This window comes from Mesoplodon bidens (assembly GCF_964165515.1).
Source record: "Mesoplodon bidens genome assembly, chromosome: 10".
In the NCBI taxonomy this organism is placed as follows: Eukaryota; Metazoa; Chordata; class Mammalia; order Artiodactyla; family Ziphiidae; genus Mesoplodon; species Mesoplodon bidens.
The window spans coordinates 52379500-52396071 of NC_138172.1; the positions used below are offsets into that span (position 1 = coordinate 52379500).

The 16572-nt window shown below is 40.1% G+C and overlaps 1 protein-coding gene across 2 annotated transcripts in view; it reads right to left on the minus strand.

Annotated features, from left to right (window-relative positions):
- The window catches only part of CNOT10 (CCR4-NOT transcription complex subunit 10), a 64809-nt gene that overhangs the window by 7732 nt on the left and 40505 nt on the right, over window positions 1-16572 (minus strand). For both annotated transcript variants that reach the window (XM_081247302.1, XM_081247301.1), the window contains exon 14: window positions 2701-2814. In XM_081247302.1, the coding sequence (XP_081103428.1) occupies window positions 2701-2814 (114 nt within the window). The remainder of the gene's footprint in view (window positions 1-2700; window positions 2815-16572) is intronic.

The following is a 16572-nucleotide window of genomic DNA, read 5'->3' on the forward strand; positions in this document are numbered from 1 at the left end:
CCCCGGGAGTGGAGGATCAGAATTAGGGTCCTCCAGGGAGTTCCCTGGTGGCCTAGTGGTTAGGATTCTGGGCTTTGACTGCTATACCAGGGTTCAATCCCTGGTCGGCAAACTGAGATCCCGAAAGCTGCTCAGCACAGCAAAAGAAAAGAAAGAGAGAAAGAAAGAAAAAAAAGAATTAGGGTCCTCCAGCCTCTGCTGCTGGAACAGTCAAAAGGCACCAGGACGCCAGACCAGATCTGGGTTGGATCAGCTTTACTTCTATTCCAAAGGTGTCCTCCTTTTCACATCGTCTATTTTATGTCCACTGATGTTGGGCAGATGTGCTTTCCCCAGGTTTACAACAGCCTGCTTCTTCCAGTGTCTTCCTTTGAGCCATTTTCCCCATGATCATCTGATTGAATTTTCAAAATTTAAAACAGCCTCAGCCATATTACACCCTTGCTCAAAATCTTAATGACTTTTTCTACTTGAGAACAAAATAAGACAAAGCTAAACTTATAGATTTAAAGCTCTCCACCATTTGGTCCCACTTTCCTGTACTTAGTCAACATTCTCACTCCCCCAAAGATTCTTCTGTTCCCACCAGACACAGTGTCCTGGGTGGGACACCCCACTGTGCTCCCTGTGGCCTTGCCTCCTGGGGTGCAAAGCCAGGCCAAAATCCAACTCCTTTTAAAGGCCAGCTCAGTTCTCACCTCCTTTAGTTGGCCTGTCCCAACTGAGTCTGTCCACATGGATCTTGGGTCCTCAAATCTTAGGCTCTTTTCAGTTTGACCATTTTCTGGGATTTATGCACATTAATCACTCAAGAGCTATTTCTTTATTAAGCAATTTCTTTCTTCTAACTAGCAGGAGCTGTAATGCCCTTCTATTTTGCTTCCCCACCAAATACCCTAAAAGAAATGACAGCTTTAAAAAAAATCAGTAACCTCAAATGTATTTTGAAATAAGATATTTTAAAAAACTTCATTAAAGCAGTATCTATAAGCCAATAATCATTATAAAACACAAACACACAAATTCAAAGAACTACTTCAAATTGTTTTCTGTGAATTTACTTAAAAATTTTTTTAAACCAAATTAAATGCCTTCATGACACTCAGAGCCCAGAACTCCAGATGAGGTGTGTGGAAGGCAACAAGCAGCTGGGTAAAAGCTGCTGTGGTATCTGGGCTGCCACGGGCAGAAAATGCTCATCCTCACTGGAAAGATAGTGGTCTGGCCAGTAATTAGAAACCAATGCATAGGATAGAATAGTTAAGAGAATTAAAGATGAAGTTATCAGACATGGCTTGGCCAACCCCTCAGGGTTGGCTAAGAAATCATAAAATCTAAGAATTTTATTGTTTTGACGTTCAGAGGGAAGACGTTGATAAATGAGGTTAAAAACCCTCCAATAAATGCCAAGTAAAGAATCTAACTGGGATTATTTGAGAATAGTGATCACAATGTCAGCCAGAGGATTAAAAAAAGCAGAGAGGATTCGTGTTTCATTTTTGTTAAAAAGAAAAAAAACACACACAACTCTGCTCTACTGACGGACATGCACACCACATCTGAGCAGCGCATGTCCAGTGGGGCGCAGGCTGATGTTCCTGACTGGTATTTCACGGGGCTGGGCCACGGGAAGGAGGGAAGGCGCCTGAGAGGTAACGCGACCACCCTGACCTCCAGCTCAGGACCCTCCAGGCCTGGATATTAGACAAGGTTTTCTCATAGGCAAGCAGGAGCGCTCACACTTGAATTGTGACAAAGTCTCCTATGTTCCTGGATGCTCTTTTAATTTTTTTTTTTTTAACACAAAGCATGAAAAAAACAAAAAATAATAAAACACAAGGCATGTTTGGGGAACACTGACCTGAAACAACCTTAATCAATGTTAATTTTAGATGCTTGTATAAAGCAATATTTTTTTAAACGACAAAAATAATTAAACATTTATAGAATTGTTCCTCAGAGTACGATCTCACAGTTCTGAATGTTGCATGTTACAAACAAAGGGCGCTAAAAGGCAAAAGAACATATTTTGGAAATTATAACTATATACCCACAGGATGAATGAAAAAACAACTGTCCTAATGCTATGCAGAGTACTTGTGGTCTTGGGTAAAATTTCTAGCATCAGCATCATACAAAGATTCAAAGAATGCTGCATCTTCCTCAATTTCCATAAAAGAAAAGATGATGTGCTTTAGAAAAATTTTAGAATGACAATGACACTTATATTGAAAAGGCATCTGAAGAGTTTAAATAAAACTCATGTACTCAGGAAATGGTACAGTAGTCTGGAAAAATATTTTAAAGTTCTTATTTGTCTACTTTAATTTCATTCTTCAAAGCAGATTTATCCTGTTGACCAAACTCCTTTTTGTGTGGGTCTTCTCCCTGAGGACTCGGCTTGTTTGGGAGCTAATATGTGATAACATGCCCCAGTCAGACCCAGCAGTGGACACTACAGAGCCCAAAGATTCTGCTTCCCAATGCTCAGAACAGCAAATGCCATTTCCAATAACCCTTGAGGTGCAACAAGTGAAAAAAATTTCACTACCAAACACACAATTACCAAATTAAGAAAAACTTTTTGCTTTCCCTAAGATAATTTTCCACTGGGGGAGTAAAAGAAGCAATATGCATCACAAACTAACTGAAACTCTCCAAAGAAAACAAACCAGGGACACACAGGCAAGTCACACTTACTTCAGGGATCCTGACAGCTTGGGCTGCTGAAGAAGTTTATCTGCATGATTCAAAGCCATAAGGTTATCACCCAAAGCCAGAGCCACGTAAGCACTACAGGCAAGTATGGAGCACCTGGAACACAAAAGGCAAGGGCTGAAGACCTGAGTTACAAAGTGACAATGATGATATTTGTTAAACAGGAAAGAACTCCCTAATTATAGCTGTGGCAATCTGGACACCAGGAAAGGAGAGAGGAAGCCATGGTACTAATGGTAAGAATTAGAATTATGTGTAAACTACCATCTGAGGCTCAGTTTAGCTCTTTACCTAAATCATCTTTAGCTTCCATCCCATCTCCAACAAAATAACCAAATAGAGTTACAATATATATTTAGCCTGTAAAAAAATAATATAGTTAATGGCCTAGTGAGAACTTACTTCCATAGAACATTTCTTTTAACATCCTAGAAATGCTATGGAAGCACATTTGCGACTCTAAGAAATACAAAAAATCCATTTAGCTCAGCTTACTGTAAAGTGTTCTCCTCTGAAACTATTAAGAAGTCTATAGGTCTTGCTAAGCAACAGTATCAAGAGTAACTAAAAGAATTTCATTCACATAGGTACTATTATCCTAAATGAGTATTCAAGAAAAAAAACAGGCTGAATAAATACATGTGAAGATAAAAAATTTTAAGTTACACCGATTTTGCTAGGTTGGGTTGGAAACCTAAATTTCTGTTTTGTTTTCTACTTAAGGGGCAGCTCATTTAAAACAAGTCTAGCCAAAGACTTGACACTAATAGATCATTTGAATGTTAAACAACCGCTCCACAAAGCAATCTTAAAATAAACCCTTGTCAAATAGAAATGAGGTCTGAATGGCCGACCACAAATGACCTGACTTAGATGCAGGGTTTTGAGTTATGTTTACAAATTACAATACATATGTATATCATGAAGTGCACTTGGGTTGTAATTTCAGTCTAAGGAAGAATGTAACCATCCTGGCAACAAACACAGAGTTTTCTAACACTCTGAAATCCTCTGACCAGAAATGCCCCTCTGGTAAAAGCACAGCCAGGCAAAATCAGAAGCAGCCTGCTGTTTCCTCCTTACTGGCTCACTCCTGGTTGCTGGAACCTTAGAAAATTATCTACTAAACGAAAAGCAGCCCCTCAACTCCTAACAACACAGAAAAGTAGACTGGCACAAGGAAATTGGTATTTATGGCCTTAGGTTATGATGATAAGGGCTAGAAGATGGCCCACTGTGGGTCCTTGTTTTATATCAGTGTAGAAACTGAGGTCCAAAGTGATTAAATATATTCACTCGCTTAGAGTATGTAATTAAAGTCTGGACTAACAGGCAACACTGTGGACTCTCAGTTCACAGTTCTTCCTTCCCATCCTATCACACTGCTTCTCTGTCAATTCATAAGACTGCCCTAAAAATAAAGTAGAAAGAAAAGATTACATTATGATTTCCCTAATGCATACATAACTGTGCACGCATATGTAATCTGTCTTTTTAAAAAGGAAGAAAAGAGAATTTAATTGAAACATTACAAGTTTAAATTTTGTTACTGAGCACCTAATGTAAAATCTGAACCCTGTTCATAGAAGAGAGTAATTTAAGAGCAGGCAAGTAGTGTTATTTCCAAAGGGATTTTCCTGACAAGACGACTGTCATCCTTGTGTCTCCAAGAGCTGTCTTCACTTAGCAAAGCTACCCTGTAGCCACGGCCCCGGGGGGAGTCCTCTCCCTGATGGAAGACTCCAGGGCCCACAGGACGGAGGCACTGGCTAATTATCTCCCATTTTCAGGAGCACTTCAGTGGTTAGCTCTGTGTGGTGAGATTAGGTGACTTAATTTCCTCTTTTGGTTTATTTGTAGTTTTATTTTTAAATGGCAATAAACATTCATTCATCAGCCAGATATGCATTATGAAGACAAAGAATGACGTTTAAAGGCCTAAGTCTCCAGAGGCCCAAGACCACCATCATCAGCTCATGGCAGTCATACAATTTAATATCCGTTTTCATCTGTGACTTTGCCAAAGGCCAGGGTAAAGCATAGCTCCTTAAAAGCAGAAGCCTGCATCTTTTGTTTCCTACACAAAGACGAGAGCAATTTCTCACCATCTGCAGTAGGTGTTTAACAGGTAATCACTGAAGACCACAGCTTTCAACATTTTAGATTTACTTCTCCAGGCACCCAGACCCCCACCTGTCCTGCTGGCAGGCCACCCTGCTGACCAGGCCAGCTCCTTCCCGGCTCCCAAACACAGGGGAGTCACCCTGCACACTCTAGGTCCTAGAGTCTAGGACAGGTCTCACCTCGGGCAGGCTTGCTGGGGAAAGCCTGCCCCGGCCTCTCCTGACAGTAGGGGGGCTATTACTGCTCCATCCCACTGTCAAGCCCACTTTGGGTCCAGAAATCAGTCATGTAAGATTTGCAGCAGGATTCTGTTTCCCAACTATAATTATGTATAAGGTAAAAATCTTGTTTTCCTTAGCTTTTACCTCTTTCCCCATAAGATACCATATCAAATTAGAACAGGGTGAAAGATTTATACTAGTAATACAAGCCTCCTATTCAAAAATACTTGAATATGTGAATGCAAAACTTTGGGGCGTTTATGCTCCTCTTCTCAGAGTGCCTTCCAACCCACCCTAACTCATCTCTCACCACCCTCTCACTCATCCTCCTTTTCCTCTTAGAAAACAACACTCCACTCTACATAATTCCTGCAGACCGGTCACAGTAGAAACACGCACGGCTCTCTCTACTGAGCCTCTGGAGAAATCACTTTACTTCTCTGGTAGCTGCTACTTAAAATACTGACCCCCACCCACCAGCCTGCCCCACTACTTTCTGACTTCCTTGAGTCACTGTCCAATCTGCTTTACCAGCCACTCAGTGGATCTGACAGCTCATCAGACTGGAAGAACTATACCTCAAGGGAGAGGACACGCTAGCTTCTCCCCACCACTGCGGCGGATCTGACACAGCCCCACCCTCTCCTCCACATGCTGGAGGAGCTGGTTTTAGGTCCACAGAATGCCAACCCTTGGAAAAGAAAGGAACAAAAAGATGAAGAAGAAGAAAGAGAAGTGGGGAAATAATTTTCCTTAAAGGACCAAACTATAGCAACAAGCTATGTTAAGACTGGGCATTCAAATTTGTCAAGCCATATATTCTGTGAGTGAAAGGAACCAAGTGTCTGAACTAGCTCAACCCATATCAAAAGAGGCTAAAATGGGGGTAAATCCAGTCAGTCACCATCGGTCAAAGGAAAATAAATTCAAAGTAACTTCATGGCAAATGTTATTTGAAAAACTGGCTTAAAAAATCCTATAAAGAGTTTCTTCCAATAAACTGAACATGGTACTGGATTTTAAAATTTTAAAAAATATACAAGCTGTTCCCATTTAGCTACAAAAATCTAGAAAATGTTAAACCTGTCAACTTCCAATTCAAGAAAATTAAAAAGTTAAATTAGATAAGTTTTTCACTTCATGTCTTCTGTAAACACTTTGCTTTTTTTTTTTTTAACATTTTGCTTTCTAATAACAGTTCTGTGCAAAAAGAATCTTACTGACAAACACACCCCAAATCCAACACTAATATAAGCCCAGCTCAAAGAAGCTGAAGAAGTTTTCCTCCTCAACCAAATCTAGCATCTCAAGGAACCCAGTCTTACCCCTGGTGGCAAATAAAATGCAACAGTCACAGACATTGCATTTTATACATGGACAGGACCTTAAGATCATGCAATCCAATTTGACAGAAGAGGAATGAAAGGCCCAAAGGGGTTAAATGATTTGTTTAATGTCAGCAGGAGCCCTGTGGGGTTTTTTCAGAGTGGGAGACCACTGAAGAATTATTCTAACCCTGGCTTGTGATCAATGTGATCATCAGTTCAGCTGAATGGGGTCCTGGGACTCAGGTGTGAATCATGCCGATGTGAACCCAAACTGCTGATAAGGTGAAGGATATGTCACATGGGCAGGTTCCCGCTTTGGCAGAGTTTATTAGATAAAAAAGTTTCAGTAGGACCAGACCCAGCTGTAAGACTGAAATGGGGTCAAGTCTCTAGCAAGAGCAATATGAGATTCAAAAGATTATTAGCTATAAACCTGTTTTAGGAATGTCTCATGAGCTATAACAGAACCACTTGTGTAAGACCCAAAGAAATATGATTCCTTAAGTACACTAAAACTGCCTGTAATATTAATGTTATCAACCATTTGTTTGACTCATCTTCTTTTATAAACACTGGCCCAAGGGAGGTCCCTTTTAACTGAATGGGAAATAATTCACTGAGTGTCACATCAGAGTCTAAAAGAACTAATTAAGGTTCCGTAATTTATACCTGTGGAATAACTGGGCCTAATTAAATTTGGTCTGAACATTTCCTTTTATCCATTTTGAGCCTCTTATTTAAAAAAAGACAAACTGAAATTTCATTTTTATCTTGTATGCCCCACGTATTTTACATGTATTCCTTAGACCCTAAGGCCGCAGTGTCCGGTACCAGAACCACTCATCACATGTGGCCCCTGAGCACATGAGACGTGGCTGGTGAAAGGTCAGATGTAGGACACACACTGTATTTCAAAACTTTAAAAAATGTAATATATGTCAGTAATTTTTTATATTGGCTGTATGTTGAAATGATATATTGGATTCATTTAAATCTATTAAAATTAATTTCACCCGTTTCTGCTTTTTTTAATGTGTCTACTAGAAAATATAAAATTACACTCATGGCCCCAATTATATTTCTGTTGGACAATGCTGCCTCTAAGGTTTTAGAACTGTTTGAAGTGTTTGTATTTGTTGATACATGGTTTCTACAAATGTGTAATATTGTTCCTATGCCAGTTTTCTCACATGCCACAAAATTTAGCTGAATATCTCTTCTGAAACATTTGTCTTTAAAAGGCCTAAGGTCCAAATGAATCTTAGAATGTAGAAGCATGTGTGGGATTGATATGTTGGCCATTTGCTTTGATTTAAATATTAATGTTGCCACATGCGTTTGGGAGATAATGATTGTCATATAGTGATTGGTTATAAGGATGTACTTTTTTTAAAAAAATAAATAAATTTATTTATTTATTTATTTTTGGCTACATTGGGTCTTCGTTGCTGCGCCCGGGCTTTCTCTAGTTCCGGCGAGCGGGGGCTACTCTTCGTTGCGGTGCGCAGGCTTCTCGTTGCAGTGGCTTCTGTTGTGGAGCACGGGCTCTAGGCACGTGGGCTTCAGTAGTTGTGGCCCCAGTGTTATTTCCTACCCTTTTCTAGTTGTTATACTCTTTTCCAGGTTCTAGAGAAGCCTCCAATTTAGTTTTAGAAACTAAAAGTTTGCTAATATCACAATCTCAGAATGAATAACAAAGATGTCCTATATTATGCAACATATAAGACTTCGTACATATCCATGACAGTTATTAAAACACTATGCGACAATGAAAAAAATTTTTTTGGTTGCGCCACTTGGCTTGCAGGGTCATAGTTCCCCAACTGGGGATTGAACCCGGGCCACGCAGTGAAAGCACCGAGTCCTATAAGCACTGGACCACCAGGGAATTCCCTAAAATGTTAGTATGTGACTAATCCTATGAACTTATTTCTTTATCATAAGATACCACTAGTATGCAAAAGAATAAGTTGAACTCTTACCTCATGCTGTATACAAAAATTAACTCAAAATGAATCAAAGACCTCAACTTAAGTGCTAAAATTATAAAACTCTTAGATGAAAATATAGGGGTAAACCTCACGACCTTGAATTTGGAAGAGGATTCTCCGATATGACACGAAAAGCACGACCAATAAAAGAATAAAACATAAATTGAACTTCATCAAAATGAAAAATATTTGCGATTCAAGGACACCTCCAAAAAAGCGAAAAGACAGCCAACAGAATGGGAGAAAATATTTGCAAGTCATATATCTGATAAGGGTCTTGGATCTCAATACACATTTCTCTAAAGGAAGAGATACAAATGTCCAATAAGCACAGGAAAAGATGCTTGACATCATTAGTCTTCAGGGAAATGCAAATCAAAGCCACAGTGAGATACCACTTCATATCCACTACAACGTATATTCAAAAAGATGAATAACAAGTGTTGGTGAGGATGTGAAGAAACTGCAACCCTCCTACACTGCTGGTAGGATTGTAATATGGTGCAGCCACTTTACAAAACCGCCTGGTAATTCCTCAAATGATTAGACAGTTACCATAGGACCCAGCAATTCTACTTCTAGGTATACACCCAAGAAAAAGAAAAACGTATGTCTACACAAAAACTTGTACATGAATGTTTACAGCAGCATTATTCTTTTTTTTTTTTTTTTTTGCGGTACGCGGGCCTCTCACTGTTGTGGCCTCTCCCGTTGTGGAGCACAGGCTCCGGACACGCAGGCTCAGCGACCATGGCTCACGGGCCCAGCCGCTCCGCGGCATGTGGGATCTTCCCGGACCGGGGCACAAACCAGTGTCCCCTGCATTGGCAGGTAGACTCCCAACCACTGCGCCACCAGGGAAGCCCAGCATTATTCTTAATAGCCTAAAGATGGAAACAATCCAAATGTCTATCAATGAATGGATAGACAAAATGTAGTATATACATACAATGGAATATTATTCAGCAATAAAAAGGAATGAAGTACTGATACAGACTACAACTTGGATAAATCTTGAAAACACTATCCTAAGTGGAAGAGGTCAGTCATAAAAGCCCATGTATTATATGATCCCATTCATAGGAAGGTCCCAAACAGTGAAATCTATAAAGAAAGAAAGTAGATTAAGGCTGGGGAGTAGACTGGAGATAAAGGGGTCACAGCTAAAGGGTGCAAGGTTTCATTTTGAGGTGATGAAAATGTTCTAAAATTGACTGTGCTGATGACTGCACAATGCTGTGAATATACTAAAAAACACTGGATGGTACACTTTAAATGGGTGAATTGTATGGTATGTGTGAATTATATCTCAATAAAGCTGTTTTAAAAATATAAGATATGAGTGACAGTCAATAAATGTTTGACTTAAAAAAAATATTAAAAGTACATCCTTGGGACTTCCCTGGTGGCACAGTGGTTAAGAAGCCACCTGCCAATTCAGGGGACATGGGTTTGATCCCTGGTCCGGGAAGATCCCACATGCCGTGGAACAACTAAAGCCCGTGCGCCACAACTACTGAGCCTGCGCTCTAGAGCCCGTGAGCCACAACTACAGAAGCCCACGTGCCTAGAGCCCGTGCTCCACAACAGAAGCCACTGCAACGAGAAGCCTGCGCACCGCAACGAAGAGTAGCCCCCGCTCGCCGGAACTAGAGAAAGCCCGGGCGCAGCAACGAAGACCCAATGTAGCCAAAAATAAATAAATAAATAAATAAATTTATTTTTTTAAAAAAAGTACATCCTTATAACCAATCACTATATGACAATCATTATCTCCCAAACGCATGTGGCAACATTAATATTTAAATCAAAGCAAATGGCCAACATATCAATCCCACACATGCTTCTACATTCTAAGATTCATTTGGACCTTAGGCCTTTTAAAGACAAATGTTTCAGAAGAGATATTCAGCTGAATTTTGTGGCATGTGAGAAAACTGGCATAGGAACAATATTACACATTTGTAGAAACCATGTATCAACAAATACAAACACTTCAAACAGTTCTAAAACCTTAGAGGCAGCATTGTCCAACAGAAATATAATTGGGGCCATGAGTGTAATTTTATATTTTCTAGTAGATACATTAAAAAAAGCAGAAACGGGTGAAATTAATTTTAATAGATTTAAATGAATCCAATATATCATTTCAACATACAGCCAATATAAAAAATTACTGACATATATTACATTTTTTAAAGTTTTGAAATACAGTGTGTGTCCTACATCTGACCTTTCACCAGCCACGTCTCATGTGCTCAGGGGCCACATGTGATGAGTGGTTCTGGTACCGGACACTGCGGCCTTAGGGTCTAAGGAATACATGTAAAATACAAAGAAAGGTTTTTTTTGTTGTTGTCAAGAAACCAAGTTTTCCATGTCATATCACCCCATAAGTGACATATATGTTAGAGAAACTGACCATTTATCAATCATTAGTGGTTAAATTATATTTCCCCAAATAATATATTTAAAATTATATTAATTTTGAAAAATTTCAAAATACCTTAAAATTTTTAAGTTAGGTATAATTTTTATACCTTAAAATACATCATTTTAACTGTACAGTTTGATAAGTTTGAATATACACAAGTAGCCACCAGCCCAATTAAGATACAGAGTATTTCTTTCACCCGAGAAATATTCCTTCCAGTCAGTTCCCCAACCACTGTTCACCTGATTTCTGTGAACGTAAGTTAGTTTTGTATAGTTTTGCCTGTCGTATAAATAGTATAAATAAAATCATACAGCATGTACCTTATATTGAGTAAAAGAAGAAACACGAAATGTTTTGAGTTTCATATCATGTTGACTTGTGCATCAGCAGCTTGTTCCTATTTACAGCTGAGTAGCATTCCAATACATGGAGTTGCCTGCAATATATTTTTTATTCTTTATTTTTTTTAACTTTTTAAAAAATTTTGGTTGCACTGCGGGGCATGTGGGATTTAGTTCCCTGACCAGGGATCAAACTCGTGCCTCCTGCAGTGGAAGCGTGAATTCCTGACCACTGGACTGCCAGGGAATTCCTGGCCTGTAACTTAGTTATCCATTCTCCCACTGATGCATGACTGGGCTATTTCTACTTTTTGTCTATCACAAGTAAAGCTGCTATGAAATTTTTGTATGGACAAGTTCTCATTTCTCTTAGACAAAACCTAGAAATACAATCTTCTATTTTAAAAATTTAAAGTCATTGCATTTATTTAACTCAAGGCTACAGAGTGTGTGTGTTTTTTCTTTCTTTTTTTTTTTAAATAAATTTATTTATTTATTTTATTTTTGGCTGTGTTGGGTCTTCGTTGCTGTGCACAGCCTTTAGTTATGGTGCGCGGGGGCTACTCTTCGTTGTAGTGCGTGGGCTTCTCATTGCAGTGGCTTCTCTTGTTGCTGAGCACAGGCTCTAGGCACGTGGGTTCCCATAGTTGTGGCATGCGAGCTCAGTAGTTGTGGCACACGGGCTTAGTTGCTCCGCGGCATGTGGGATCTTCCTGGACCAGGGCTCAAACCCGTGTCCCCTGCACTGGCAGGCGGATTCTTAACCACTGCGCCACCAGGGAAGTTCCTGTGTGTGTTTTCTTAATTGAATGAAACCAATGGCTTTGCAGAGCTTTAGCTGGTTCAGGAACTGAAGCAATATTCTCACAGTGTCATTATACATATGCTTTCCTTCATCCATTATATCAGTATCTCTAAGTTCATCTGAGCCTCACAATTAAACTATTTAGTTGATTTCTGAGACATTTTCCTGTTTGGAGGACACATTTCTGTTTTAATTGTGAGAATATTTTTCTGAAAGCTACCTTTATTTTATTTTATTTTTTAATTAATTAATTAGTTTATTTATTTTTGGCTGTGTTGGGTCTTTGTTGCTGCATGCAGGCCCCCTCTAGTTGCGGCGAGCAGGGGCTACTCTTCGCTGTGGTGCACGGGCTTCTCATTGCGGCGGCCCCTCTTGTTGTGGAGCATGGGCTCCAGGCGCTTGGGCTTCAGTAGTTGTGGTGCCTGGGCTCAGCAGTTGTGGCGCACGGGCTCAGGTTGCTCCGCGGCATGTGGGATCCTCCTGGACCAGGGCCCGAACCCGTGTCCCTTGCATGGGCAGGCAGACCCTCAACCACAGCGCCACCAGGGAAGTCCCTGTGTGTGTTTTCTTAATTGAATGAAACCAATGGCTTTGCAGAGCTTTAGGTGGTTCGGGAACTGAAGCAATATTCTCACAGTGTCATTATATATATGCTTTTCTTCATCCATTGTATCGGTATCTCTAAGTTCATCTGAGCCTCACAATTAAACTATTTAGTTGATTTCTGAGACATTTTCCTGTTTGGAGGACACATTTCTGTTTTAATTGTGAGAATATTTTTCTGAAAGCTACCTTGATTTTAATACAGAATCTCATAATTGCTTCAGGTGTCCTATGCCTTCTGAAAACATACTTGTAACTCAGAATGAATTTTTTTTGGCCCCATCTTCTTTTACATACAAATGAAAAAAAAATAGTCAAGAAGCTCTGAACCATATGCTAAGAAGTGGCCATTAGAACAGTCATGATAATTTACAGCATATTAGTTATGCTGGAAATAGGAAATGAGGTTTTGCACTGGTGTCTTGGGTATTGTAGAGCAGAGGGGTCAAATATAATAGTCCATAAAAACTAAACTATACACTAGTCACACACATTTCCAGTCACATAAAAGAATTCAGGTCAGAAATGGATGAAATCTCTAAGAATTCCAGGATCTCAATGGAGAACCACTGTGCTCAGACCCCTTTCTGTAGAAGACAGCTGGCTCCTGCCAGGGAACTGCCCTTTAACACACCCAACTGCGCTGGGAGCTTTTATAGCTTTGAAAATTACGACACAAATCTTTTACGACTCCTTCCCCCACACCATTTGTCTCCACATTACCGTTACTACTGTCCTGTGGAGCGGTTCTTTTTATAAATCTACCCTAAGGCTCCTTCTGTCTTGTTCCATTTCCCTTCTCCCATCTGCTCCATAAGAAAAAAAGGTTAATATATATCAGCAAACCCATCTTTACCTCACTTTATGATGACGGAATTCCCTATGGAGACCCTTTGCCCCTTTCCACAAAAATAGGGAAGTAGTTTTATTTTCTCTGAAAACCACCAATCCTCCTACTAGGGTGTGTGGAAAGAAAAGAGTTGTGAAAGGCACAAAACTCTTTGAGAGGAGGTATGCCACCCTGCACATACCCTTCTCTTTAATGCCACTTACAGAAGGTAAAGTTAAATTACACAACTCTGCAGCTGTTCAACCAGTGTGGAATCATAAACTTCTTAAATTGCATATGCATACATAAAGCAACCCTAAGATTAGTATTCATTTAAATATATTTGTAAAAATTAAGTTAACCTTAAATATCGTTTCAAATACCTTCATCATTAAGGATTCCCCTTAAAAACTGTGCACAGTGATATTCACTGCAGCATTATTTGTAATAGCCGAGACTGAAAACATTATAAATAGCTAAATATAAATCAGTGTTAAATAAACTGTCATATCCATATAATGCAATTCTATGCACCCATTAGAAAGAATGAAACAGAGCTCTGTACTGAAATAGAACAATCTCTAAAGACATATTGTCAAATGCAAAAAGTAAGGTATAGAGCAGTGTGGAACTCTGCAGCTGTAGTGTAAAATTCCCATATATACATATACTGGGATGATAATGAGAAATCTCACTGGAAGGACACATAGGAAACTGGTCAGCAGTTGCCCCTCAAGGGAGAGGAAGCAGAGGACTGGGACTGGCCAATATTCACTTCACACTGCAGAACCTTTTGTCTTACTTGTATTTTTACCATATAAAATAACCTATTAAAGATAGATGAACCCGGAGATAGCTATAAAATGCAGGTGGCTCCATAAACAGAGAAATGCATAGAAAATATCAGGCATATTGGGGAAGAAATGGTACATTTTTTGGGCAAATTAAAGCATTTTCCCAAATATGGTCCTGGCTGAAATTTACAATCCACCCCTTCCCATCAGCTCACTTTATACCAAACCCAGTTTAGCTTTACTTAACTTGCTCTGTTTTTACACATTTCCACTCGGATGAAAATCTAGCATAGTGAGTTTATTTTAGTTATATGGTTGGAATTTTATTTTTTTCTTTTTTTGGCCGTGCCATGTGGGATGTTAGTTCCATGACCAGAGATCGAACCTGTGCCCCTTGCAGTGGAAGGGCAGATTCCTAATCACTGGACAGCCAGGGAATCCCCAAATTTGACTGTTTTTTTTTTTTTTTTTTTTTTTAAATTCCATTTTAGGGACTTCCCCTGTGGCGCAGTGGTTAAGAATCCTCCTGCCAATGCAGGGGACACGGGTTCAAGCTATGGTCTGGGAAGATCCCACATGCCTCAGAGCAACTAAGCTCGTGCACGACAACTACTGAGCCTGTGCTCTAGAGCCCACGAGCCACAGCTACTGAGCCCACACGCCACAACTACTGAAGCCTGTGCACCCTAGAGCCCTCATGCCACAACTACTGAAGCCTTTACACCTAAAGCCCATGCTCCGCAACAAGAGAAGCTACCATGAGAAGCCTGCGCACCACAATGAAGAGTAGCCCCCGCTCGCCACAACTAGAGAAAGCCTGTGGGCAGCAATGAAGACCCAATGCAGCCAAAAAAAAAAAAAAAAAAAAAAGAAAAAAAATATTGCTGTGGAGTGAAATAAAATGGAATTAAAAAAATTTTTTTAAATTTATTTTTGGCTGCATTGGGTCTTCATTGCTGTACGTGGGCTTTCTCTAGTTGTGGCGAGTGGGAGCTACTCTTTGTTGCCATGTGCAAGCTTCTCATTGTGGTGGCTTCTCTTGTTGCGGAGCACCGGCTCTAGGCACTCAGGCTTCAGTAGTTGTAGCATGCAGGCTCAGCAGTTGCGGTGCGCAGGCTCTAGGGCGTGTGGGCTTCAGTAATTGTGGCATGTGGGCTCAGTAGCTGTGGCTTGCAGGCTCTAGAATGCAGGCTCAGTAGTTGTGGTGCATGGGCTTAGTTGCTCTGTGGCATGTGGGATCTTCCTGGACCAGGGATTGAACCTGTGTCCCCTGCATTGGCAGGCAGATTCTTAACCATTGCGTCACCAGGGAAGTCCCACAATATTCTTTTGTATGTTTTGTTTTTGCCATTGTTTCACCAGTAATTTGTCATAGTATTTTTTTATTTTCTTGCTATCTTATGACTCATACAAGAAATAAGAATTCAAGAAATTTTAATATAACTGAAGGTTATTGAAAAAAAAATTACTGTTGTCAAGTTTTAAAAAATCAAAACACTGCTTTCAAAACCTTATATGGGGCTTCCCTGGTGGCGCAGTGGTTGACAGTCTGCCTGCGAATGCAGGGGACACGGGTTCGAGCCCTGGTCTGGGAGGATCCCACATGCCGTGGAGCAACTGGGCCCGTGGGCCACAGCTCCTGAGCCTGTGCGTCTGGAGCCTGTGCTCCACAACAAGAGGGGCCGCGATGGTGGGAGGCCCGCACACCGCGATGAAGAGTGGCCCCCGCTTGCCACAACTAGAGGAGGCCCTCGTACAGAGGCGAAGACCCAACACAGCAAAAATAAATAATAAATAAATTACTAAAACTCCTACCCCCAACATCTTAAAAAAAAAAAGCTTAGCCTAAAATAGTTCCAAAATCTGAGCAAATACCTGATTTAAATCTTAAAAAAAAAAAAACAACCTTATATGACCAACTCCTCATTTCTAACTAAATTTGAGATTTTAGATTTTCCTCCATATAATCAGAAGATTAATGCTTTCCTCCTGACAATAGGATACAGTGGGAATATACACATACATAAAACCCAGGAAAGAAAGGTTATTACTGCAAAGTAGGAATCTGACAGAATAAAATAGATAAAAAGCTGCTGTTTTGCTGAACAGGGTGCCTGGAGCCCTGAGCTCGTTGACAGCAATGCAGTGCCATGAACACATTGACCTGACAATACATGACCAGAAAAGGGCACATCTGCTGGCCAGTCGTTCCTCCAAAGGGATTCACTAAGATTAATGAAGTTACTTCATTTTTTTAAAGTTGGAAGAAACAGATATCCAGTAAGAAGATAAAAATCATCAGTTATCCCACTACTAGGAAGGTTCTGACATCGATCCCTCCAGACTTTTTTTTATGCCAACAGACATATATGTACGTTATT